This window comes from Arvicanthis niloticus, chromosome 6, assembly GCF_011762505.2.
Source record: "Arvicanthis niloticus isolate mArvNil1 chromosome 6, mArvNil1.pat.X, whole genome shotgun sequence".
In the NCBI taxonomy this organism is placed as follows: Eukaryota; Metazoa; Chordata; class Mammalia; order Rodentia; family Muridae; genus Arvicanthis; species Arvicanthis niloticus.
This window is the reverse complement of record NC_047663.1, coordinates 23,444,228-23,471,711: the sequence shown is the minus strand read 5'-3', so window position 1 is coordinate 23,471,711 and position 27,484 is coordinate 23,444,228. Positions and strand designations below refer to the sequence as shown.

Sequence of the window (27,484 nt, the reverse complement as noted above, 5' to 3'; positions counted from 1 at the left end):
TTATACAAAGTTTTTGTGATCAATTAGTTATACAAGGTTTTTTCCCAGACAAGGTCTCACATGCTCGATGGCCTTGATTCTCCTGCTTCCCCTCCACAGTGCTGGGGTCACAGTACGCAGTAGCACATGAAGTTGATGCAGGTACTGGGGTTGGACCTAGGATCCTGTCAATAGCAGGAAAGCATTCTACCACTGTGAGAGCTACACCCCAGTTCCACTCAAGGTCTTTTAGTTCTCTAGTTTCTTCCTGTGTAAACATTAACTGAGAGTTGATTTCTTTAGATGCTTATTTAGGGGATGAAGTTAATGCAGAATACATGCTTAGCAAGTGCAAGGCCTGTATTTGAGACCCCGCACCAATAAAGCATTTCGAATAACAATGCCCAATCCAGGAAAGGCTATCTCATTTAGGTGTTTAGTAGATATTTACATACCAATGACTATTTTGCCATCTATTTTCTCTAATATAAAGCGAGCTTGATTATTCAGTTTAGAAGACTCTGCACCAAGCATTCCTAGAAGCCATTCTTTTCTTAATCCATAATATTTAAGCCTGAGCTCAAAGAAGTCTCTTAGAATATCCAACACAGTGTCATATTTCTTTAAGCAACCTACATGGTCAAAAAGCACCTGGAAAAGAAAAGAAATATTCAAGCTATGATCAATAAATTGGGGAGCCCTCATAAAAGTTGTTTGATATACTCTTTAAAACTGACATTTAAAATTTTTTTTTGTATATGGATGTTTGCCTGCATATAGATATATATCCAAAACATGTGCTTTTAGCACTATCCCCTGGAGGCCAGAAGACGACCTTGAATCACTTATGACTAAGTTATACGGTTGTAAACTGCCATGTGGGTGCTGAGAACTGAACACAGATCGATGGACACTTACCAAGTGCTCTTAACTGTTGAGCCATCTCTCCAGCCTTTCTTTTTGAGACAGGGTCTGACTGCACAGCCCAGGATAATCTATCTGCCTCCCGAGTGCTAGGATCATGATAAGAACGATTTTGAAACATTAACTCTTACAGACTAAGACATACCATAGAGTTGCAAGTGAGGCTAGTCTGGAGCTTGAAGACTTTGTGTAGTCCTACTCTTTCTGCCTCTGCCAATTTCTCTTCAGTCATCTTTACGACAAACTTCACAGTGGTATCCGTATGGTATTCCCTGTAGTCTGTTATTAGAGAGGGGGTCTTCTCAGTGCCATTCAACATGGGTTCTAGAACCTGTTCTTTATATGTCTAAAAAACAAGAACAAAAACCAAAATACAATTAAACTTCGGTAAGGAGTCTCTTGGACAGTCAACAGCAAAAATAATATCTTTCTCTCAAAAAACCAAGAAATCAACAGTTACTTACCTGAGTCCATGTTCTGATGGGAAGCTCTGAGATCTCAATGGTTGTAGAATTCAGAATAGCTACTTCTCCATTAATCACATACTGATTTGAAGCCAGTTCTTCAATAGTACCTTTGAAATTCTTATAACTTGGGAGCTAATTTAATAACAAAAAATTACATCATAAATATGTTCAACAAACAAATCTAAACTATGAAATAAATCTTGTACTTGTCCCCTCTCTTACTATCCAATCTACTCAACTGAGCCTGAGGAAAAACTGTTCTAACCTAGAACACTTACCATGGGCAGAGGCTCCTCTCCGTCCAACAGCCGTCTGATATTATTTACAACTTCACGAACATCAAAGTTGGGGATTTTGCAGGACCACCCAGTACCAATTCCCTCTGCACCATTTATCAGCACCATGGGTATAATAGGAATGTACCATTCAGGTTCAACACGCTGGTTGTCATCATATAGAAACCGTAATGTGTGATCATCTTTTGGTGGAAACAACAACCGAGCCAAAGGGCTAAAGAAAGCAAAGAACATCATTTAGAAAATGGCCCTTACACTTTCACACTCAGCTGGGCATCGTGGCACAAGCCTGCACTCGGTGGGCAAAGATAGGCAGCTCTGCTTCAAAAATCCCAAATCAAAACCAAACCAAATAAAGCAGGTGCCGGGGCTGGGTAGACAGCTCAGTCCACATGCTAGCACAAGGACCTGAGTGCTCACCCCAGAACTCACATTTAGTTATAACCCTTGCACTGGACAAGTGAAAACAGGTGGGCTGGCTAGCTCACTAAGTTCTAGGAGAGGTGTTGCCTTAAAGAAAGAAAGGGGGTGGAAGGCACTCAAGGTTGCCCGGACATGCATGTATGGACACAAAGAATGCTAATGTGGGTAAGAACTTACAAAACAACAAAAAGAATATCAAAACGTGAAATACGGGATGTGCCCATGGAAAGGTGGTACTAATGGATTACCTGGTGAAGTATGAGTTCCTTTCTATCTCTTTTCTTTCTGTGTATATATGTTAAGTATATGTGTATGTAATATGTATCATGTGTGTGGAGAGTGTTAATATGGACACATATGTGGAGGTGCAAGGACAACCCTGGATGTCAGTCCTTGCCTTCCACCTTTTTGAGACAGGGTCTATGTTGTTATTGGGATGCAGTTTACTTGTCATTGTCATCCCCCACCCCAAGCTTACAGGGACCTACTGCCTCCACCTCCCATAATTCCATCAGAGCACCGGAATTACAGACATGTGCTAGTACCACACCCAGCTTTTATATGGATTTTGGGAGTCAAAATTCAGGTCCTTGCTCCCTGGCAGGAGCTTTTCTCATCCGGTCATGTCTGCTTACTGAGATTGCTTACTGAGATACTAACTGGGAAGATGGCGAGGCGAGTGCTTATAAAGTGAAAAAAGGGGTAAGAAAGAGTCAGGGTGACTTCAGGGTTTTAGCCTAAACAATTAGAGCATGTTGTTTTATAAGGACAAGTCAGGATTTAAAAAAGACTGCTGGGTGGAGTAGGGCACCCCTTTACTCCCAGCACTTGGGAGTCAGAGGCAGGCAGAGCTCTGAGTTTCAGAGCTACATAGTAAGAACTGATCTCAAACAAAAAAAGCCAAACGACAAGAATAAATAAATAATGAACTTTCATTAACTTGTCTTTTGTGTGGTTTCTATGTATATATGCACATAAAGGTCAGAGATCCACTTTGGGCTCCATTCCTCAGGAGCCATCCAGTTTCCTGATTTTTGAGATAGCGTCTCTAATTTGAAGTTCCATAATTAGGCTTAGCTGGCTGCCTAGCAAATCCCCAGGAACCTGCCTGTTTCTACTTTACCAGTGTGAAGACTACAAATGTGTGCCATTATAAGCCTTTTTAAGAAGAAAAAAAATAGCACTTGAGAGGCAGGTAGATCTTTAAGTATTGTGTGTTTTACATTCATGTATGTGTCTGTGTGGCTAGGTGACCTAGGAGGTCAGTTGAGGGCACCAGATCCCTTGGAACTGGAGTTATAGACATTTGTGAGCCACTAAGTGGAGGGTGGGAATCGAACCTAGGCTTTCTTAGAAGAGCAGCAAGTGCTCTTAAATACTGTGGCATCTCTCTGACATTTTCTTTAAAAATGTGAATTCTGGGTATGAACTTATATCTACATGTTTGTATAGCAGGCACTTTACTGACTGAGCTAATTTTAGCTCAGGATTTGGGTTTGGAGGATTTGTGTATGTATATGTTTTTTTGGTTGGAAGTGATCTTTTTTTTTTTTTTTTTTGAGATAAGTATGTGGAAGGAGCCCTTTCATAGGCCAGTGTTTATGTGGACAGTGGCTGACAACTGCTAAGTGTTGTTGCAAAGGTGAAGCTGAGGCTGAAAACTGATTAGTCTTAACATTGAATGGTTCATATTGCTTCAAGCCACTAAAAGCAAACTCACCTGAGCATTGTAAAGATGTACCTAGGACTAGCTGAGTCCTTGCCACCATGCAGCCTGGTACCAAACTGACCAATGGGCTGTAAAAGGTTCAAATTATTGCTACCCACAAAATTTTGAGCCAAATTGATAATGGTCATCATGAGTGACATCTGTGAAGGGAAAACAACAATCATCACTTTGATCCAAAGATGAAAACAAATGTGTGCCTGTGTGTCTTCACTACTTCAATTAAGTCACACAATCTTACAAGGTTGTGAGGTTTGGATGTTTAGTGATCTTCCCAAGAAAAATAGATGGCAGAAAGGGTACCCAAACATAAGACTTCAAGGTGTCTAAACTTTTATATCATATAGTAATATTAAATCATACTAAAAATCTATGAACATAACTTGGCGGACAAATATCCTAATAGGAATATTATTTCTAGAAATAGAACTATTAGTCAGAGGGCAATCATATTTTAATTTTGAAAGATTTTACCAGGCCGCTCTCTACTATGGATATACCAGCGTATATATGTACCAAATGTGTTTCAAGAATAACTTTCAATTATTTCTGCTCTAAGGCATTCTGGAAGTGTTAAAGCTTGCGGATTTACCTCACCATGGTGATAAGAGGACATTTCTGCCACTGACCCAGCTAACTGGGCAACCTTCACTTCTCGCTTGTCATTCCGTTTGAAACAAGTAAACAAAACCTTTCTCTGACCTGGTTTCAAACCTTTAAAATGAAAGAACAATCATTAGCATTTTCGATTTAGCAATTTCTGGACATTCTATGATAAAAACAGACTAAAGCATTGGCACTTACCATCTACCATAGATGGGATAGATCTTTCATTATCAGAGTTTGAAAAGAGGATAAGTTCCTTGTTGATGAAGTCATTATAGGTCAGGTAAGTCGTGCTTTGTCCATACAAATAATCCTAAGGATCAAAGGCAGTATTACAAGATCTGATTAAAAATAAACTACTGGTCTTAACACTTAATACAAAAATAAAAACATTCAGAACTATCATTTGTCAGAATTATCTTTTCTCTTTTTTCTTTTTTTTCTTTTTTTTTTTGAGACAGGGTTTCTCTGTGTAGCCCTGGCTGTCCTGGAACTCACTCTGTAGACCAGGCTGCCTGGCCTCGAACTCAGAAATCCGCCTGCCTCTGCCTCCCAAGTGCTGGGATTAAAGGCGTGCGCTACCACTGCCCCGCAGAATTGTCTTTTCTTAAATCCTTGAAAAACAATAGGTAAGTTGGCACAAGACCATTAAATGCCACAGTGTCCACAGAAGGGTCAACTGCAGCAGGCCATCTGAGTCTCCTCTGGACCTGCGCACTAAGCTCGCTGTCCATGATTGTTGTTATTCCTTAGAGACCGGAATCCCTGTCATTCCTTCTTCATTTGTTGTCTGAGTATCCTTTGACAACTTTTCAAAATGCTGGCAGGATTTGTTAGAATTTGGTTTCAATCCTGTATGTATATAAGTGAATTTCTCCATAAAATACTCAAAACATCAAGCATAAACTGAGAGATGCCTCTGAGTTGATGCTTCCGTCTTTTTGTAACTGAGAACATTCTATCTCCAAAATGTCTCCTGTTTTTCTGTCTTGATTTGAATTCTATTCAGTATATTGTATGAATTAATTGTATTTGCTTATTTATATTGCACATATTCTTTATTGCAATAATAAATATTCCATAATTTAAAAATTAACAACAACAACAAAAACCCAAAACAACAAGTGAGCTGGGAAGTGGTGGCACACACCTTTAATCCTAGTGCTCAGGAGGCAGAGGACAGGTAGATCTCTTCTCTGTGAGTTCAAGGCCTGCCTGGTCTACAGAGCAAGTTTTAGAACAGCCAGGGACAAACAGAAAAACAATGAAAGAAACAATCAAAAAAAAAAAAAAGGTTTCTGAGGTTGCTGCTGCCTAACATTGCAGTGTGTAAAACATTACACTTCTTTGTCTGGGAAGGAGAGTAGTACTGAGAATGAGACTCAAGGCTTCCTACACCAGGCCAAACACTCAATCTCAGCTGCAGCTCCAGCCCTTTAAAATTTCATGGGGTTTTTTGTTTTTGTTTGTTTCTAAACTTATTTTCTAGCCCAGCCTGGCCTGGCTGCTTGTCACATAAAAACTTCATACTACACACAACGGAACATATTTACAGATGACAGACTAAATGATAATTGTTTATAGCAGCATCAGCATAATTGTGTAAGAAATGTCTTGCCACTTAACTTTAAGACTATATTGCCAGGTGGTGGCCTTGTCTTTGATCCCAATACTGGGAAGCAGAGGCAGGTAGATCTGTGTGAGTTCAAAGCCAGCCTAGACTACAAAGCAAATTCCAGGACAGCCAGGACTACCCAGAGAAACCCTGACCAAAAAAAAAAAAACCAAACAAACCACCAAACAAACAAACAAAAAAGACGACAATATTTTTTTCAATGCTGTCATAGTTATTACATCAAACTTTTTACTGAAAATACTGTTTAGTAATTTTAATTTGGTGTAACATCAATTATAAAGTCAATTAAATAGTATATTTTATGGGATATATTTAAAACTCTTACATCAGGAAGGCCAAGTAACTTCCGTTGTCTTCTATCTTCCATGAAATTAGTTAACCATTCCTTTCGGTCATCAACTTGTTTTTTACTGAAGGCCTACAGATTAGAAGGTAGGAAAGACGTCACTGGTAATTACTGGTTCCATCTTTTCTATACAAAAGAAACATTGAAAGTCCTATTTTCTAAAGTCTTTCATTCTGTCACTAGGCTATGCTTACCAGAAACATTTTATTTCCTAACAAACTCTTCTCTGTGAGTTTAACTGCTGTAACTGAGCACACTGATAGTGACTCCTGAAGGCAGATCGCACATGTACAGTATGACTCCAACTCACCAGGCTGATTGCAGCATCATCTTCAGGGCCAGAGTATTTGAATTGAATACGATGTCGTTTCATATCTGAAAAATATTCCTTAGCTTCCTTGGATGTGCTGGTGCCCAAACCTACAGCAGCAAACAGGACAAGCACAGCAGGTAAGTCCCCCATGTAGCCTTACATGACAAAGCTGAGGGTTTCTATGTGGGTTTCATTACAAACCTTTGTAGTATTTGACTTTCCATTTTTTATGATTTGGAGTTGAACTCTTCCATTCTTCAAACTCGGGAAGACTATAGAACGCCATTTCTTGCTTGTTTTTGGACACCTATGGTAAAGAACACATCTCTATAGCTTTGCATATTGTAAGCTCCCCTATATAACATAGCCAGAGTTACAGGTACACCCAGTATTGAGGATGGGCCATAGAGTCTTGAACATTTATACCTTTACAATGGGAGTGATAAATTCTTCTAGAAAACGATGTCGCAGAAGAGATGGCCAATTGTGATGGATAAAATTGATCAGCAAGCCTTTGATATGGGAACCATCTTGGTCCTACAAATATTTGAAAAGCCAAAGCACAAAGAACTGTTTAGAAATAAAATTATCACTGATGGGCAATTTCTCAAAAATTCTTCTATGCAAATTAAAGTAAACTTACTTATCTTGTACATGTGATATATTATGATGTAAGCATATCTGATTGGATATTTACTAGAGATAATGGGCAAAGCTTTTAATAATATCTTTTTATGGCAGGAAAATAAGTATAATAATTAAGACTTGCTTGTAGCTCTAGCCATTCTGTGGGCTGTGGGAGGTGAAGAGTTGAGCCCACACATTTGACACCAGTTTAGAATCTGACAAATCTGACCTGATCTGTCATAATCATGATCTTCCCATAACGGAGAGTTTTCAATGAATCTTCATCTTCATAGTTTTTCTTGTACTGAAGACCCACAATCTTGATGATATTGTTAATTTCAGCATTTTCCATGATCTGAAATGTTGAAAATAAAGAGATAAAATCATAGGCTCTGCTTGAGTGTTTATAAGCCTCAGTAATTTGAATTATTACTTTACACTTTAATAACTCAGGTCTGTTAAGATGCCAGTGAATGAGGAAACAGAATACAAGCATGGAGTCCTGCACTATAAACCAGATGTAGACCCCATTCCTTGCCCCCAGCACTTTTGCAGTGCTGGGGATTGAACACAGGGCCTTGTGCATTCCAGACGAGGGCTGTATCACCAAGTTACACTCTAGGCCCTAGGTTCCAATTCTAAAAGTAGTATAATAACCTACCTGCTTATGAGAAGCTTCTCGTACATTGAGTATTTTTCCTCTAAGAGGAAACACACCGTATTTGTCTCTTCCAACCACTCCAAGGCCTGAAACTGCCAGAGTTTTGGCTGAGTCTCCCTCAGTCAGGATAAGTGTGCACTCAGCAGAGTTCCGGCTCCCTAAAATAAAAACATACAAATTAATTTTAGCACATTTAACTCAATTTCAAACATAATCACTTAAACACACTGTCAACTATAATAAAGCAAAATAAGGCATAACAAATTATCTTAGAAGTAGATTCAACAATTACATATGTGTAGATGTATAATAATGTTTTGCCTACATGTACGTATGTGTACCATGAAGGTCAGAAAATGGTGCTGGATCTTTACAACTGGAATTGTGAATGGTTATGAGCCACAGTCTGGGTGTTCAGAAACTGAACTTGAATCCTCTGCAAGACAATCAAGTATTCTAAATTGCTGAACCAACTCTCCAGCCCTGGTCCTTCATATACATATTTTTTTTCCAGTTAAGGATCATAATAAATTAATATAATAGTATACCTTACCTATGGTTTGCTTTTGTTTGTTTGTTTGTTTGTTTGTTTGTTTTTTGTTTTTTTCAAGACAGAGTTTCTCTGTGTCCTGGCTGTCCTGGAACTCACTCTGTAGACCAGGCTGGCCTCGAACTCAGAAATCCACCTGCCTCTGCCTCCCAAGTGCTGGGATTAAAGGCGTGCAAAACCACCGCCCGGCTTATGGTTTGCTTTCAAAAAATTTTTTTTATTATTCTGAATGATATGTCTGTCAGGGTTTATATGTGTGAGTGAGTACCTACAGAAGTCAGGCATTGGATTCCCCTGGAGCTGGAGTTACAGGAAGCTGTGAGCCATCCAACATAAGCACTGGGAACCCATCGAGGGCCCTCTTCTAGAGTAGTACAGGCTCTTAAAGCTAAACTATCTCTCTAGGCCTTATGGTTTTACTTTCCACATTTTCAATTAACAATAGTCCAAGAATATTAAGAGAAAATTCACACCCATTATGACAGCTCATGACGGTAAGCCCAGAACTTTAGAGAATAAGATCATGAATTCAAAACCTGCCTGAGTTACATAATCCAATTCTATCTCAAAAAATCTAAAACAGAGCCAGCTAGATACTCCTTGCTTACTTACAAACCCGACAACCTGGGACCCACATGGTAAAGGGAGAAAAACCATTTTTGTAAGTTGTCTTCTGATCTCTGCACATGTGCTGTAGTATACATACAAATTTTAAAAGGTTCAAGAAATAATTCATTAGGATTGTCTGATGGTTTTTTTTTTTTTTTTTTTGGCTTTTCAAGACAGGGTTTCTCTGTGTAGCCCTGGCTGTCCTGGAACTCACTAGGTAGACCAGGCTGGCCTCGAACTCAGAGATTTGCCTGTCTCTGCCTCCTAAGTGCTGGGATTAAAGACATGTGCCACCACCCCCAGGCCTAACATTTTAATGTCTTAGATTAATGCCTCATCATATTTATGTTGTTGTTGGATATTCATTTGATATTATATTATAAATACTTGCTAGGCAGATCCCTATTTTCTAAAAAATCATCTCAATATTATTTAAAAAGCCACAAGTTTAAAATAACCTAAATATTTGATAAAAATTTAAAAAAATTTTTTTAAAAGAGATCTATTCTGCTGAACCTTACGAGTGTTATAAGCATACCCATGGTATGCTGCTGTTATTGAGAAAATGTTAGATGTATACCTGCATCATTGGCATCATCAAGTTTGGGGATTCCTTTGATTCTGTTATGTTTTACAGCTGAACACTTCTTGTTTAATTGGATTTGGGCCTTAAACTTCACCCAGTTTAGTATGCTTTCGACAATACCACAACCAATTGCCTTCAAAACAAAAACATTCACATTAGGAAAGGAAGATTCAGTCAAATATAGAATATATATAAGTCTACAAGAAAGTAAGATACTTCAAAAGAGTTAGATATGGTAGCACAAACAGTTGATCCTAGCATTTGGCTGGTAGAAGCAGGCGGATTTCTGTGAGTTTAAGACCAGCCATCATTATCTAATGAGATCATATTTCAAAAAACAGCCAAACCACAAAGCAAAAAACCTCAAAATTGCAACATTTCTAGACTGGGTGTGGTGTGTGTGACACAGTAACCCTGGGTCTCTCCATGTTAGCTGTTATCAGTAAGGAAGCTGGTTTCTCTTGGCTCATTCAGTATTTTTAATGAACTTATGCTGTGCCTGGCACTGAGCTACTTGTTGGTGATACAGTGGTTAAATTAGGACAAGGGAGATAGATGGCTTGTGGATGTAAGTATAAAGGCTTATTGTATAGAACCCAAGTAAATACCATAGAGATATGGCAGAGACGGGGAGACTGGAAGCAACAGGAAGGTTAAGAAGCTGTTACAGTAATCTGAAAAAGAGGTAGAACTGGGAGGCTAAGGAAATATCAAACAGATGTGCCTTACTGGTTAGACTGGAGGAGAGGAAACAAAGAGGAAGCTCCTACTTTTACTTTTTTATTGGAGCTTTAAAACTAACAGTTTTGGGGCTGGAGAGATGGCTCACTGATTAAGAGCACTGACTGCTCTGCCAGAGGACCCAGGTTCAATTCCCAGCACCCACATTATGACTCACAACTGTCTGTAACTCTAGTTCCATGGGACTGGACACCTTCTCATAGACATACATGTATGCAAAGTACAATCGCACATAAATAAATAAATAAATAAATAAATAACCTAACGGTTTTGTTTGATGGAGAGTGGTATTCCTTGTAGAAGGATGAGTATTGGATAACTAATCTGTGTTTGGGGGAAAACAGACAAGATGATGGTGACAGTACCAGAGTAAGACTGGGAACCTGTCAGCGTAGGGCCGGGCATGGTGTATACTACTCAACACTAGCACTAGTGAGGACAAGCTACGAGGACCTTGAGTTATAGTCCAGCATGGGGTTATACAAAGCTAGACCCTGTGATTTGACTGAATTAACCCTTTTCTCCCCAACTTGCTTCTTGGTCACAGTGTTTTTTGTCACAGCAATAGAAACCTTAACTAGGACAAGTTGGTACCAGGAGTAGGGTTGCTGTGACAGGTCTGACCATGTTTTTGTTTACAGGAAAAGTTACTGTGGTCATGGAGTCTCTTCACAGCAATAAAACCCAAACTAAGACAGAAGTTCTGAAGAAGAACAGTTCATCAGGCAATCTGTTTCTGTAGAGTGGAGAATAATGAAAAATAAGACATTTCTATCTTAATTTCTATGTAGGTACTCACAGCTTTGATGAATTTTTCACTTAATTGACATGTTGATCCAAAGCTCTTGGCTTGTAAAGTCATGTTTTCTTTTGTTTGAGAGTCAAAGGTTGGGTTTTCAATTAAAGCATTTACAAAAATCCACATGTGATTTTTCACCTGTAATACAAGATGACTTTATGTCCTTGTGCATGTAAAGCAGGCCTTCTCCACTGAGCTACACCCAGCCCTGTCACCCAGCCCTGACAAAAGCATACCTGGTGAGCCTTCACTGCAACACCGCCCTTGTTCTTCTTCTTCACTACATCCACAAGTTTACTCACAATCTGATCAGCTACGTAATCAACATGTCTGCCACCCTAAAGAAAAAAAAACTTTTAAAAACTCCTCAAAATTATAACTGTAAACATAATTTAGACAAAGGTTTAAACCCACTTTATATTATACAGTAAAAAACTAGTAAGAATTCTCAAAGCTTACCTTAGAGGTAGCGATGCCGTTGACAAAGCTAATCTGCTGAAAGCCTTTCTCGCTCATTGTTAAGCAGACTTCCCATCGTGGATTTACTTGTTCATGTACCACCTTCAGGGAGTTCCCAGTTTCATCTACTTTATCCTTCAAATACATATCCACGTAACTACGGAACCCTTTTACCTATATAGGAATTAAAGAAGGGATTGTTAAAATAAGATAATGGGAAACTTAAACAATAATGGAAAATAAAATCAGTAATAAACCTTCCCACATGTAGTATGTTCTATGTACATGCACACACAAATAAATGTATATAAAAGTCTCATGAGTGCATACATGCTGTACACAGAGTTACACAGACCAGGCAAAAGCCCACATATATAAAAAACCCAAAATAATCTTTACAAACAAGGCCAGCCTGGTCTACATAGTGGAATTCTAGGCCAGCCAGAACTACACAGTGATAGTGTGTCTCAAACACAATAAAGATTCTTTCACTAAGCTTAAAATGAGATTGATTTTTAAAAACTGTGCTAGTCTAGTCTTTTCTTTCAGAAACTTATTTCACACATCATAAGAAAAATGTGGGTGGAAAACAAATTGTGCAGTTGACAATGTTGATCTTGAATTCCTTTTGCAGCCTGTATTCCTGGAAAAATACTCACTGGCAGCCGATTTCCATTGAGAAAGACTTTGACATCTTTAGTGGAACCAGCGACATCATATGCTCTTCTGACCATCAGTGCAACGATATCTTTGTCCAGGCTTTGCATTTTAAACTTAGATAAGTCAGGCTGGAAGGTGATACAGGTATAATCTTCTCCACTAAAGGGCTTGAGTTCCATGTCACCAGCTTTCCCCATGTTATCCATCCATGTCTATGGCAGTAAAGAACAGGAAAGATGAAAACGACAATTCATTTCACAAACAAACTAGAGGTAAATCAGTGTATGTTTTGGAAAACAACTTTATGTAGCTTAAAAATTGTTCAATTTAAACATTATTGGTATTATAAATGACTTCTTCAATTTAGCAAATCACAAGATTCCTATTTACTTACCTGTTTGAACATTTTCTTGTATTCTTTACTGGCTGTCTCCACAGTAAATTTGTTGCTGAATATGTTACAGAGTTTAGCTCCATAGCCATTCCGACCACCTGGGCAAGTAAACGCATAACACTATGTTATTATTTCTCAACTAAATTTCCTTTCTTATGTTTATTTGTTTATTTTCGTTGTGAATACTAGAATGTGAACACTGCCTTGCCCACAGCAGGCCATCAATCTACTACTGAGCTGTATCTCCTGAGTTCACAGGGCTCTAGTATTTTGAGGGGTTGGGGGTTGGGGAGGAGGGGCTTGCCTACATGTGCAGAACCCAGAAAGGATGTCTGATCTGCTAGGACTGGAGTCACACATAGTTGTGAAGCCATCCAGGTACTGGGAATTGGACCTGGCAGACCTCTAACTGCAGAGCCACTTCTCCGGGTTCCTCACTTTTCTTAATTGCTGGCAAAGCTATTACATATAGTTACTTTATTTACTAATCAATTTCCTCTCTCTCTCCCTTTTTCCTTTGGTTTTTGAGACAGTTTCCTCTGTGTAGCCCTGGCTGTCTTAAGACTCGCCCTATAGACCATGTTGGCCTCTCCCAGTGGCACCTGCCTCTGCCTTATAAGTGCTGGGATTAAAGGTGTACATCACCAAGTTCAGCCATCTCATTGAGTCAGTCTCATTATGTAGCCCTTGCCTGGTCTGGACCCCACATACATTAAATGCTTAAATCTTTACAAAATTTTTAAGTTTTCCTTTAATAAAGTTCTTCCTTTTGTTGAGAGTGGTGGTGCACACCTTTAACCTTAGCAGTTGGGAGACAAGAGGCAGGAACATCTCTGTGAGTAGATTTCTTCCTGCCACTCTATCTCCTTGTGATGGTTTGTATTTGCTTGGCCCAGGGAATGGCACAATTAGAAGGTGTGGCCTTGTTGGAGTGGGTGTGTCACTGTGGGTGTGGGCTTTCATACCCTTGCCTAACTGTCTGGAAGCAAGTCTTCCTCTAGAGGCCTTCAGATGAAGATGTAGAACTGTCAGCTTTTCCCACACCATGCCTGCTTGGATGCTGCCATGCTTCCACCTTGATGACAATAGACAGAACCTCTGATCCTGTAAGCCAGCCCCAATTAAATATTGTTCTTATAAGTTGCCTTGGTCATGGTGTCTGTTCATGGCAGTAAAACCATAAGGCACTCGTTTTCCTTAGGTTTTTCGAAACAGGGTTTCTTTTTGTAGCCCTGGCTATCTTGAAACCAAGACCAACCTGATCTACACAGCAGAATTCTAGGCCAGCCAGAGCTACAAAGTGAGCCTTTACTTCCTAATCACTATATCCAGCTATTCCCATATTGAAATTTGTTCTAAACTTTATTTGTATGAATGTTTTGCCTGTATGTATGTTAGGGCACCGTATGCATGACTGGTCCCACAGAGGTTAGAAGAGGACATCAGATGTCGTTATACGTCTTACGTGCTCACAATTGAACCTGGGTCCTCTCAAAGAGGAGCCACTTCTCTTAATCACTGAGCCATCTCTCTAGTCCCCTAATTCCATATTAGTAACCCTTACACCCAGACAGTGATTTAAAGGATGTGTTTTTTCTCAGCCACAAGCATTCCTTTCTCCCAGTACTCCACCTGTCACTTTCTTCTCATCGTCGTCATAGTTACTGGAGGTTAGGAGCTGTCCAAATATGAGAGCTGGGACATACATTTTCTCAACTTTGTGTTCAACAACAGGAATGCCTTTTCCATTATTCCATATACTAATTAAATTATTTTCTCTGAGAAAAGATACAAAATTTTATTATACAACAAATGTTAATGCTTAATATTTAAAAATAAACTACATAAATCTACAAGTGTATTTTGTTGTGACTCCCTCTGAAGCTGGCTAGCATGGTCAGTCTTTTCCACCATGAAGGGTTAGGAACAGAAACTTTTTCCAACACCTGGGTAGACACTGATAATGCTGAAAAAACATTCAATTTTAAAATATTAGGATAAACAAAAGAAAATTAATTATGCTAACAGAAAAGGACAAAAATCAGGAAATACCATTTTCAAAAGGATCATCTGTATGTTTCTACTTCCTTAAGTGTTCCCACTCAATAAAGAACAAAAAAAAGCATTAAAAAGAAAAAATATTACCCATAATAAACAAACTTCCCTGCTTACTAACAAAATATTAAAGTCACTCAGACTTTTTTTTATTTTTGTTTCTAGGTGTGTGTACCTATTTGCACATGTGCCTACATAGCTTAGAGGCACTGGACTCCCCACCCTAATGTGGGTGCTGGCAGCCAAACTCAGGTACCTGTACAAGAACACTAAGTTCTCTAAACTGATCCATGTCCCCAGCCTAGTTACTAGGACTTTTATCTTAGTTATCTTGGGTTAATTCTCAGAATACAAATAATACAGGCTTAATATTACCTGTTTTAAAAAAAAAAGCCCAAAAACTACCAGTTAAAACTAGGTCAATATTCTTGAAAAGATTGTTATCACACTTGATCATCAATACATACACCCTACAGGAGCCTTAAACGTGGTTTACATCAACACTGCTCAAGGTAATAAAAAATGTAAACCAGGCATCCTGGCTACCCACAAGGGAACAAGGGAACAAGGGAACACTAGTATTTTTTTTTTTTTTTTAGACAGGGTTTCTCTGTATAGCTCAGGCTGTCCTGGAACTCACTCTGTAGACCAGGCTGGCCCTGAACTCAGAAATCCGCCTGCCTCTGCCTCCCAAGTGCTGGGATTAAAGGCATGTGCCACCACAGCACGGCGAACACTAGCATTTAAAACCAGAAATATAAACCCAAATTATTCTCTACTACTAGCTGCTGGCTTGCTGTTTCAATAGCATCATCAAAAAAGAAATTAACAACAACTTTCAGATGACCGGAACAATTACTGCACGTGCTAGCCGACGTTCTGCACTATATCAACCATGACTGCATGATTCATGATTAAGCATCATGTCTATAAATTATTTTGAAATGGTTCAGCGCAAATATGGAAATTTGTTTTGAGACAGGGTCTCACCATGTAATTCTAATTGTGTGGCCTGGAACTCACAGAGATCTATCTGCCTCTGCCTCTTCCTGATGGGATGATGTGTGTATGCCTCCACCACATCTGCTGTTTTTGTTTTTGTAGTCCTGGGTCTGGACTATACACATGCTACCACCAAGCTATCCTCTCAGTCCCCCCGCCTTTTTAAAAAAGATTTATTTATTTATTATGTATAGTGTTCTGCATCCATTCATGCCTGCAGGCCAGAAGAGGGCACCAGATCTCATTATGGGATCTTCAGCCATGTGGTTGCTAGGAATTGAACTCAGGACCTCTGGAAGAGCAGACAGTGCTCTTAACCACCAAGCCATCTCTCTAGCCCTCTCAGTCCTTTTTTTAATTTAAAACTTTTATTTTGGGACATGGTCTCAGTACACTGCTCAGGCTGGCTTTGAGCTTTCGTGTTCCTGCCTCAGCTTCCTAAGCAGTTGGGATTACAGGCCTATAGCACCAGGCCCAACTAGAAAACACTAGGTGTGCTGGTGCTCACCTTTAATCACAGCAGAGGCATGCAGATCCCTGAGTTGGGCCAGCATACTGAAGTTACATAGCAAGTTCCACAGTAGGTAGAGCCACACAGTGAGACCTTGTCTACCAACTAACAAACAAGCAAAAAACCCCAACCAACCAACCAACCAAACAAACAAAGGAAAACATCAAAACTACTAGTAAACATCAGTTTTAATTGTTGGTACCTACAGGCTACTCATTTTAGAATCCTGTCTTTCTGTACTAATTCAAACTTTACCTTTTGTTTGTTTTTTGAGACAAGGTTTCTTTGTGTGGCCCTGACTTTCCTGGAATTAGCTTTGTAGAGCAAGTTGGGCTTGAACTCAGAGATCAGCCTGCCTCTGCCTCCCAAAACTGCTGAGATTAAATAAAAGTGTCCGCTACCATGATCAGCAGCTATTCTCACTAGCAATCAAAGCAAGTATAACAAAAAATATGAGCTTTAGCAAACAAAAAGCTTCCACTTACGGATCAATTGTGACTCTAATACAAGACATTTTTGGGTCCCTTTGTTTGTTATCAGCAGCATTAACTGTAAGAAAATAAAACACACATTTAGAAGACCTTAAAGTGCTTTACAACACAGTAGCTCTATAAAAAGAAAAATATACTCATAAGTAAAAAATGGCAGTAAGAAGGCATTAGTTCACAGAATTTTTTTTTTTTTTTTTTTTTTTTTAGACAGGGTTTTTCTGCGTAGCCCTGGCTGTCCTGGAACTCACTCGGTAGACCAGGCTGGCCTCAAACTCAGAAATCTGCCTGCCTCTGCCTGGCAAGTGCTGGGATTAAAGGCGTGTGCCACCACTGCCCGGCTTCACAGCACTTTTTATTGAGACAGAATCACCAGCATTTCATGCTGACTTTGAACTTGCTACATGGTGGAAAGTAACCTTGAGAACACCTTTGGTTTTCCTGCATCTATCTCCTCTGCATTGGAATTAGCATCTCACTGGTTTATTATAGCAATAATATAATAGTTCATAGAACTATTTCCAGAGAAAAACTTAATTTTCTGGACTTTATTGGACTTTTTTTTTTTTTTTTTCTTTTTTGAGGCAGGGTTTAACTGCCCTGGAACTCACTATGTATATCAAGTTGACTTTAAATCCAGACATTTGCCCATCTGTACCTCCAAGTGCTAGGATTAAAGGTGTGAGCTGCCACACGCAGCCTGCCTGCCTCACTCAAACACTAATTACTTAAAATGCGAGGAGCAGGAGCTATGTCTACAGAGGGTTTTAGCATGAATGATACTTGGGAACTTAACCCGTAGATCTTTATATAAAAATATTTACTTACCTAGAATCTCATCAAAGATTTTATACAAACCAGGAACAAAAGTGACTTCCCTGTAGTTAATGCCAACATCTTCATCGTAAACCCACATTGGCTAGAAAAGGCAAAGAAAGCTATTTATTTATTGTTTTGTCATTAATACTCTAGCCTTTTCTTTTTTGGGATAGTGTTTCACTATGTAGCACTGACTGGTCAGAAACTGGGTACGCAGACCAGGCTGGCCTTAAACTCAGATCCACCTGCCTCTGAATCCTGAGTGCTGACATTAAAGGTGTGCACCAGGACATCCAGGAGTAAAGTCTTCTAGCATAAATGTTAAAACACACACACACACACGCACACGCACACACACACGAGAGAGAGTCTGCTGTATATGCATGAATGATGGATTAGTTCCAGTGACAGTAAGTAAAGTAAAAAACATTAACCTGACAATGTATGTCATGTAACACTAAAGCAAGTGCACTCGCTAGCTTAGTTTTACCTGGGTCACTAACTCCACAGAGCCAATGTAGGTATCTGGGCGGAGCAGTATATGTTCCAGTTGTGTTTTTTTCTGATAGATTCTTTCAATAGACAATCTTTTCTTGCCATCTTCATTCTTCTTTTTGTTCATTAACATATTTTCATTTACGGGCTAGTCATTAGGGGAAGTAAAAATAAACTGAAATTTAACCACAAGTTTATCAGAAGTGGTCAACAAAATATCTGCAATAATAATAAACTCAATACACTATATCACAGTCTGTCCTCTGTAGGTACTGGTAGAGTTTACATAGTTTTGAACAAACAATTCAATTAAAATCCCTGAAATCCTCTATGATTTGAGCATGTGTGGTGCTGGGGACTGAATCCAAGGCCTTCCTTGCACGTGCTATGTAAATGCTCTGACCACTGAGCAAAATCCCCAGACCTGTTCCCCTGGCCCCACCCTCACCCCTTTTGCTGTTTTAGAGATCGAGTCCCATTAAGTAGCTTAAGCCATCCTCCTGCCTCAGTCTCCGGGGCAGCTGCCATTCCAGGCCTGCTCAACTAGGTCTGGCTACAGGTGTCCGTTTAAATAGGTATTTTATTTCAGCAAGTATGGACATTTCTGCCTTGAATAATACTTTTTATGTCATCGATGAACTACACTCAACTTCTTTCATCTAATGGGAAAATATTTACTGAGTGCCCTCACAGTCTCGTGCAGATTACAGATGATATTATCTAGCCGTAGCAGTCGGGATGCTAGCAACGCAAACCCTTGGCTACATTCACATCCTCAAACTGGACTTTTTTGAGCCACTCGGTCGGCCAGCTCCTCCATGGGAACTGTCATGCTCTGCACCTTCCGAGATGAATTATTCAAATCAACCAGGGAAGAAAAGAGGGCCACTAAATTCAAGTATAAGCCGGTTGGAAAGTTACACAGGGGCCATTAGAATACAGACCGATAACAGGACGAGTTGAACCTGCCCCCGCAAATAATAAAAAACACAACAGTCAAGAAGCCAGATTAGATTACAGATATCATTTCGTAAAGAGCTTCACCCTGTCCACGACCCCTCAAGGCCCAGAAGATGGGGCTGACTGGATTCCAGCCGGTCGCCGGCCAGCCCTCGGCACAGGAGCCTCAACTCTCGCCGCCAGCCATGAACGCAGAGGCCGCGTAAAGGCTCTACGACCGGGCCCCACCCGCGAGATGTACCTGCAGCGGGGACAACTCCATGGTGACGGTCCTGAAGGGGCTCGAGAATCCTGAAAGCGACAAAAACCAGTGGGAAACGCTAGGCAACCCGCGACCAGGACGCTCCTCCACAGACGCGCGTCGGTTAGGAGAGCTTCCCTAGTTTTACTTGAAACTTTATCTAGCCCGCCCAAATCAGAGGAACCAATCACCGACTGGCTCTCATTGGCTCTGTTTACAGCAACCAATCGTAGACTGTCTTTTACTCATACGGTTGAAGAGGCTCCTTTTTCGAATGAACCAATTAGGTAAATGGAGGCGGGAGCATCCTCAAAATGGACCAATAGCAATTGTAGCTGGGACTGACAGGAAATCTGATCAATGAGGAAGGTCCGTAAGCTCTGAGAGAAACTCTGACGAGAGAAGGCATTTGGAAGTGCAAAGCGGTTGACTCAGCTGCCCTCCTGAATAAAAAAACTAGAAGACGGATACTCATTCTTTATTTCAGATTTGTTGAGATTACAGAGACCCTCTATTAATCCTGGGATGAGTTGTTCCTTTTTTTGCTTTTTCGTACCGAGGAAACAACGCCAGCTCTCCCTCAAGGTTAACTTAAGGCAGCGGTTCTCAACCTGTGGGTCGTGACCCTTTTGGTCGCAAATCAGCTATTTATGTAACAACTCACAACTGCAGCAAAAAATGAAGTAGCAATAGAATAATTATGGTCTTTAATCCCAGCACTTGGGAGGCAGAAGCAGGTGGATATGGAAGTTTATGGCCAGCCTGGTCTACAGAGCAGGTTCCAGAGCAGCCAGGGCTACACAGAGAAACTCTGTTTCTAACCCCACGAACCCCCTAAAAATGCTAGCTATTATCAACAATGAATTTGATAAATTTAAATATTTTTCCTTTCCAAAAGAAGGCCCAGATCAACCATCATTAAATAACTCCACCTGTCCAACAACTACCCTGCTGGCAAAGTGAAAGAGAAGGCCAATGAAGAAATGTGGTCTAGGAGATGTGAAAACCAAAGAATAGACTTTTGATCTTATTCTGGTCACTGTATATTAATAAAGGAGGGTGACTTTAATGCTTAGGGCCACTAGGGACTCAGCCATTAGGATTTTTGTCCAGTTGGACGACTGACTAGGCTATGGGTGCCAGAACCAGTGTGTCACTCTCAGCAGCTTTCCTTGATGTGCAGAAGCCAGGCATGCTATGTCCCCAGCTCTTGGAGCAGAGAAGCTGGGTGGGTGTGCTTCCCAAGGATACCCTTTCACTCCTGTCCTCTGTCCTGTAGTTCATACCAGCTCGAAGCCTGCAAGATCCACCTGGAAGCCTGGAGAAATGGCTCCGCGGTTGAGAGCAGTCACTGCTTGCTCTTCCAGAGGTCTTGAGTTCAATCCCAGCAACCACGTGGCTCATAACCATCTTTAATGGGATATGATGCCCTCTTCTGGCATGCAGGTGTATATGCAGATAGAACATTCAGATACATTAAATAAATAAAAATAAATTAAAAAAAAAAAAAAGATCCATCTGGAGATAAGGCAACAGGAATTCAGTTCCAACAGGAAGCAGTTCCAGCCCTGTTTCCTGGAACAGTTTCAGTGAAGATGAGAGACATCAACTTTAAAGTCTCCCCACAAATTCAATTGGATCATGACCTTGTGTCTATTCGAAAACTCAGAAGTCAGAGTTATTCCTCCCACCCAGACAGGCCTCATGAATCCTAAACTGGACCAGAAACTTACTGTGTCCAAGGATGACCTTGAACCTCTGACTCTTTTGCTTCTAACTCCTGAGTGTTAAGATCACAGGCTTTACCATACCTGACTATGCAGTTCTTGGGATCAAATCCAGGGCTTCATGCATACTAGGCAAACACTCCATCAACTGAATACACCCCCAGCTCCCACATAACTTTTGCAGTAAGCCTCAGTCCCCTAACCCCGTGACATTATTCATTGTTAAAGGTACACAGAACTAAATGAGATATGGAGGCACTTAGTGTTATTTATTTATTTATTTCATTTTTTGAGACAGGGTTTCTCTACATGTTCCTGGCTGCCCTGGAACTTGCTCTGTAGATCAGGCTGGCCTTGAACTCAAGATCCACCTTTAACTCAGATCCCCCTGTCTTTGCCTCCCAAGTGCTGACTTAGTGTTAGATATTAAAGGTAGCATTTTGCTCTGACCTTCCCTTCTTTCTCTTCTGTACACAAGCTTCCCCCCCCCTTTTTTTTTTCCTGCCAGAACATCCTTCTCCTAGGAGTCCTTTAAGTGTGTCTTATCCTTTAGGGTGTCTGTCTTTTAGGACCTGTAGGATCCACTGAAGGTGCAAGTAGGTGTGTTTGTGTTCGGGTAGGGCATGTATGGGAATGACGGAACTGAAGGCATTGCCCACCAAGAGAATTCCAGAATTAGCTAGATGCCAACTCATTTTTTTAAAAAATTATTTATTTTTATATATGTGAGTACACTGTAGCTGTCTTCAGAGTACACTGTAGCTGTCTTCAGATACACACATCAGAGGAAGGCACTGGATTACCATTGCAGATGTGAGTTACCATGTGGTTGCTGGGAATTGAACTTAGGACCTCTGGAAGAGCAGTCAGTGCTTTTAACCACTGAGCGACCTCTCCAGTCCCTGTATGCTAATTCTTAGAGGCCAGACTTTAGGACTCAGTTCCAAAGTGCTGTGGTGATGGTGGGTGGTGGAGGGGGATGGTACCATTCTTGCTATCCTCTCTCTCCTGACTCCTCAGGGGACTGCACTGGCCTTTCGCCTCAGACCTGCCTCCACCTGTAAGGCTGTGACTGAGAACTTGCTAGGTCTCCGGACTTGGGCAAGTCACTGGATCTTGATTGGTCATGATGATTTGGGTTGGTGGTTTTTCTCCTCCCATCAATGAGATTAACTGACTGAGTGGGGGCTTTGGATTTTTTTGCCCCTCTATTTCTCTCTGTCTGCTCCCACCTCTCTGTTTCTCTCTCTGTTTCTCTCTCTGTCTCTCTCTGTGTCTCTCTCTGTGTCTCTCTCTCTGTCTCTGTCTCTGTCTCTGTCTCTCTCTCTCTCTCTCTCTCTGTCTCTCTCTCTCGTTCTCTCTCTGTATCCCCCCTCCGCCCATTGACTGAGAATGCTACCCAGGGGTTCAATCCCTAGATCTCCTACAGAGCTCAGCCTCTGGGAGGTCTGCCCCAAAGGGAGACAGAGGACCACATACCTCGGAGGAGAATAAGGGAGGTTTCATAGCGATGTGGCTCTGGACCATTAGTTCTCAAATGTACTGAGAAGTTCCCTTTGGCAGTATTACTCAACAATTTAGTGTCTAGGAATCACGAATGAGACCTCACCACCGCGCTGAGCTATACAGTGGTTTTTGTTTGTGTTAGACTATTAAGGCAGCTGTAGGGAGACTGAAGGTAGAAAGAAAGACGCTAAGCTCAGGTGGAACCATGTTTATTCATAGCCACAGTGAGGGGGTATCTTTGTCACCCACATGTGTGGAGGGTCAAATTGGCCGCTGGGGAAGATGCGACTCCTTCTGGGGCAGAAATGACTTCTGTAGTCCACAAGGGAAGCTGAGAGGTGTAGTCTTTTAGCAAGAAGCAAGCATTCTTAACACTGAGAGGAGATTAAAAAAAATGCTGGACAGGGGTATTATAAGCTGTTTTCTGCTGAGGAGGGTCTTTGTCAGAGGAGGGAGTTCTGAGTCCATTGAAGAGGGGGGTCCTCTGGTCATGTAACAGGGGAAGAGTATCAACTTGATTGGCTGCAGCCAGGTGGTAGTGGCACGCTCCTTAATCCCAGGACTCAATAGGCAGAGGCACATGGATCTCTGTAAATTCAAGGCCAGCCTGTTCTACAGAGTTCCTGGATAGCCAGGGCTGCAGAGAGAAATCTCCCCATCTTGAAAAACAAACAAGCCAAAACCACAAAAAGAACAAAACAAACCAAAACATGATCGGCTGCAATGGGTCAGGTGATTACTATCTTGTATTCCTGAGGATAATGAAAAATAATTATTAAAGAGCTGTCTTAGGGTTTCCACTGCTGTGAAGAGGCACCATGACCAAGGCAAATATTATAAAGAAAACATTTAACTGAGGCTGGCTTATAGTTCAGAAGTTCAGTCCATTATCATCATGGAGGGAAGCATAGCAGTGTCCAGGAAGCATGGTGCTGGAGGAGCTGACAGTTCTACATCTTAATCTGAAAGCAGGAAGGAGGAGGCTAGATATGTTTCACACTGGGCATAGTTTAAGCATTCAAAACCTCAAAGCCCCGCCTCCATAGTGACACACTTCCTCTAACAAGGCCACGCCTCCTCCAATAAGATCATACCTTCTAATAGTGCCACTTGCTATGGCCAAGCATACATGAATCTGTGGGGGGCCGTACCTATTCAAACCAGCACAAGGGCTGTATAATTTGGTTACAGAATAAAACCAGAGATTTTTCTGGGAAGACTGGGGATGAGGGAGGAACAGAGCCTGGAGAAATGGAGGGAGCAGGTGATTTAGGGTGACAGTGACTGGTCCCATTACCAGGGCTACTACACTGAAATAAGCTATCAGGAGAGGCAGGGAGCTACAGCATCAAAGGAAGGGAACAGAAAAAAATGGAGGACTCATGTAAAGAATTGTATCTGGCCCAGGATAAAAGAGAAGAAGACCCCTTTCGGTCAGTTTCTCCACAGGATCTAAAAGGTCTTTCTTGCAGAAGTATCAGAAGCAAACAGTTGTAGGATGAGAGTTATCGAGCGAGCTAGCCTGGGATATTTTGTTTGGGTATAGGGTGAAGTTTAGTAAGTAAAATGTTTAAAAGACAGAGTAAAAACACCAATACGGATAACGAGGACAAGTGATTCCACAGGAGGAGGAGCCAGAGTGGGAGGGAACCGGAAAGAATTTTGTCTGGTCACTGTGTCTTTAGGCCCCGTTTCAAACCACTTACGGTTTGTCGGCTTGGAAGCAGCATTGTTCATGGAGGAGGACACAGGTCCCATCCTTGGCAGTAATCCGAGCTAGTTCCTTTTCATTGTGGAACACTGCGGCAGTCCCGCTGGTCCTGAAGGGTGCTAAGATGGTCTGAGCTGGTGAAACAGAGAAGTTGATGCAAAGAAGGCTTCAGTCCAGCTGTTTTAGTTCTGAATCCTAAAAATAATGTTTGGATAGAAGAGGGATGAGTTGGCCCCATTAGTCTCCTTTTTTGAGGTTACCTGAACTGGTTTCAGGGATTTGGGGATCAGGGTATTGATCTCCAAGTAAAAACTAACAACTTCTCTTCCTCCTCCCCCCTCCTCCTCTTCCTCCTCTTCCTCCTTTTACTCTTCTTTCTTTTACTCTGCCACCACCACCACCTCCTCCACTTCTTCCTCCTCTGCCTCCTCCTCCTCCATCAGCCCCCATTTGGCCCTTCTCAACAGTCTAACAGAGTAAATTAGGGACCAGAATCATTGTTTTACAGACATCAAAACTGAGATCAGCCATACTGGAGAGGGGAGCTCACAGGGCACAGCTGATAAGGACAGAGCTGGCCTTGCAACCCTGGCTCTGACAGCAGGACACCAAGGCTCTCAATCTTACAGCTCGTGCATACAAATCTGGGAGCAGAGATCTTCTCTGTCATTGGCCCTCTGGGTTCCCTCTAGCATAGGGCCCAGCTTCTGGTACTCTTCCGGCGCCATGATTTGGTAGGATGAGAATCTGACTGCACAGATCTAGAAATTTGCTGTCCCCAAACATCAAGTCTCTGGAGACAAAATGGGCTGAGGGAGCGTGGCCAGGCTTCCAGTACAATAGGCCTTGTTTCTGGGGCCACATAGTCTTGTCCCTCTGCCCTTAACCCTCCAGTTCCCACCCTCAGAGTATGGCTCCTTCTGTTAGGCCAAGGACAAGACTGTAGCAGAGGAGATTCCTGGTGTGATAGGTGGGGAAAGTCCTGGGTTTCTCTCTGAGACTGCCTTCCCACAGTTGGGCTTAGATCTTGGTTCCAGGGCTGTGTCTTCAGCACCCTGACTGGGAGTATCGGGTTGGCTCTACAGCTGGCTCATGGAAAAGACACATTAGCCCCAGACACAGGGACCTTGGTTGCTGCAGCTCAAGGGGCAGGACATTAGCACTGACAGCATTGCCCAATGATGGAAGAGACACTGCTAGGTTTGAAGAAACCCAAGGATATGGTACTTCTGTGTGTGTATGTATGTGTGTGCATGTGTGTATGTGTGTGTGTGTGTGTGCATGTGTGTATGTGTCCGTGTGTGTCCATGTATATGCATCTGCATGTGTGTCCATGTGTATGCATATGCATGTATGTGAATGTGTATGTATGTGTGCACATGACCATACAAGTCTGAGTGTGCCTATGTGCATGCATGTACACGTGTATGTATGTGTACTGCACATATGTGTGTATGTGTTAAAAGCTGGGTATGAATGGAGTTTAAGCTCCATTGTCTCACAAATAGGTTAAATCACATTTAGGTGCAGTGACCTTAGGCCAGTCTTTTTACTGCCTGGAGCTCTAGCTATATGTGGGTTTATAGGGTTACCATGGTAACTGAGATCACAATGGCTAATGTACTGACATTAACCCTGTCAGACATAGTGTCATCCCTGCAGTTTTGCCCAGTCTTCTCGGGCTGGGCTGATACTATCCCTCAGTTACAACTGAGGGCATTTGAGGATAGAGAGAAGGTATCACTTTGCCAAATCTCAAAGCCAGTTAATAGCAAATCCAGGACCATTTTAGGCATTTTGGCTTCCAACTCACTTGGCCAGTCATGGTTAATAATACTCACTGGACACTTACTATTTATTGGGTACCATTTTGAGTATTTTATCAAGGGCTTTCTTTTCTTTCTTTCTTTTTCTCTTTCTTTCTTTCTCTCCTTTCTTTTCTTTCTTTCTTTTTCTCTTTCTTTCTTTCTTTCTTTCTTTCTTTCTTTCTTTCTTTTTTTTAGATAGGATTTATCTGTGTAACATGCTGTCCTGGAACTCACTTTGTAGACCAGGCTGACCTTGAACTCACAGAGATCTACCTGCTTCTGCCTCCTGAGTTCTGGGATTAAAGGCATGCACCACCACCATGCCCAGACACTTTCTCTCTCTCTCTCTCTCTCTCTCTCTCTCTCTCTCTCTCTAAATTTAATCATCTTGGTTACCCTAGGTGACATTCACTTCCTATGAAGATAGGGGTGGACTGGAGAGATGGCTCAGTGATTAAGAGCACTGGCTGCTTTTCCAAAGGATCTGAGTTCAATTCCCAGCAACCACATGGTGGCTCACAGCCATCTGTAATGGGATCTGATGCCCTTCTTCTGGTGTGTCTGAAGACAGCTATCGTGTACTCATATACAATAAATAAATAAATATTTAGAAAGGAAGAAAGAAAGAAAGGGACCCTGAGGCACTGTCTAACATCTGGACCCTGTTGACAGGAATACAGTAAGGCTGACTTAAAACTCATCACTACAAAACAACAAACAAAAGACGTTATTTTCCCAAACATTTAATTAATTTATTTAGGGGTGTGTATGTGTTTGCACTTCACGCATGTGTGTATGTGCACGCGTGTGCATGTGTGCGCGTGTATAGGGGATGTCAGAAGACAACTTTGAGGAATCTGTTCTCTTCCTCTTCCAGGCAGGTTTTGGGTGATGGAACTCAGGTCCTCATGCTCGGCAGCACACCTTTACCAGCCGAGCTGTCTCATTAGCCTCTTTTTAAAAACGAAGTATAGGGGTTGAGGGGCTAGCTCAGTGGGTGAAGCACAGACATGAAGACACAAGTTAGGATTCTACAGCACCGGTGTAAAAGCTGGGTGTGGTCGCCTGCATCTCTAACCTTAGGTGGTATGGACAGGGAACAGGCAGGCTGATTCCCCGACCTTACTAGCCAGCCAGTTTAGCCATCAGTGAGCACCAGGTTCAGGGAGAGACCCTGTCTCAAAAGCTAGGGTGGACATTGATAGAGGAAGAGAGCTGATGCTAGCCTCTCCTTTTGCATGCTCTTAAACAACATGCCCCTTTTCAGCGGAGTGCTGTGCACACGCGCACACGCGAACACACACACACACACACACACACACACACATGCAATTGCAATCACAGACACACATACACTAC

At 41.5% G+C, this 27,484-nt stretch overlaps 1 protein-coding gene across 2 annotated transcripts in view; it reads right to left on the bottom strand.

Annotated features, from left to right (window-relative positions):
• Positions 1-19,624, bottom strand: part of Top2a (DNA topoisomerase II alpha) — a 29,126-nt gene extending 9,502 nt beyond the window's left edge. For both annotated transcript variants that reach the window (XM_034507348.2, XM_034507349.2), the window contains exons 1-24: positions 19,374-19,624; positions 18,168-18,320; positions 17,687-17,777; positions 16,856-16,919; positions 14,435-14,580; positions 12,803-12,900; positions 12,408-12,620; positions 11,749-11,922; positions 11,526-11,627; positions 11,290-11,427; positions 9,744-9,882; positions 8,005-8,162; positions 7,573-7,698; positions 7,143-7,253; positions 6,918-7,023; positions 6,714-6,823; positions 6,383-6,475; positions 4,620-4,734; positions 4,408-4,529; positions 3,810-3,958; positions 1,649-1,880; positions 1,368-1,502; positions 1,049-1,249; positions 435-630 (exon numbers count right to left, since the gene is read on the bottom strand). In XM_034507348.2, coding sequence (XP_034363239.2) covers positions 435-630; positions 1,049-1,249; positions 1,368-1,502; positions 1,649-1,880; positions 3,810-3,958; positions 4,408-4,529; positions 4,620-4,734; positions 6,383-6,475; positions 6,714-6,823; positions 6,918-7,023; positions 7,143-7,253; positions 7,573-7,698; positions 8,005-8,162; positions 9,744-9,882; positions 11,290-11,427; positions 11,526-11,627; positions 11,749-11,922; positions 12,408-12,620; positions 12,803-12,900; positions 14,435-14,580; positions 16,856-16,919; positions 17,687-17,777; positions 18,168-18,320; positions 19,374-19,394 — 3,193 coding nt within the window. In that variant the 5' untranslated portion in view covers positions 19,395-19,624. The remainder of the gene's footprint in view (positions 1-434; positions 631-1,048; positions 1,250-1,367; positions 1,503-1,648; positions 1,881-3,809; positions 3,959-4,407; positions 4,530-4,619; positions 4,735-6,382; positions 6,476-6,713; positions 6,824-6,917; positions 7,024-7,142; positions 7,254-7,572; positions 7,699-8,004; positions 8,163-9,743; positions 9,883-11,289; positions 11,428-11,525; positions 11,628-11,748; positions 11,923-12,407; positions 12,621-12,802; positions 12,901-14,434; positions 14,581-16,855; positions 16,920-17,686; positions 17,778-18,167; positions 18,321-19,373) is intronic.
• Positions 19,625-27,484: the final 7,860 nt, after the last annotated feature.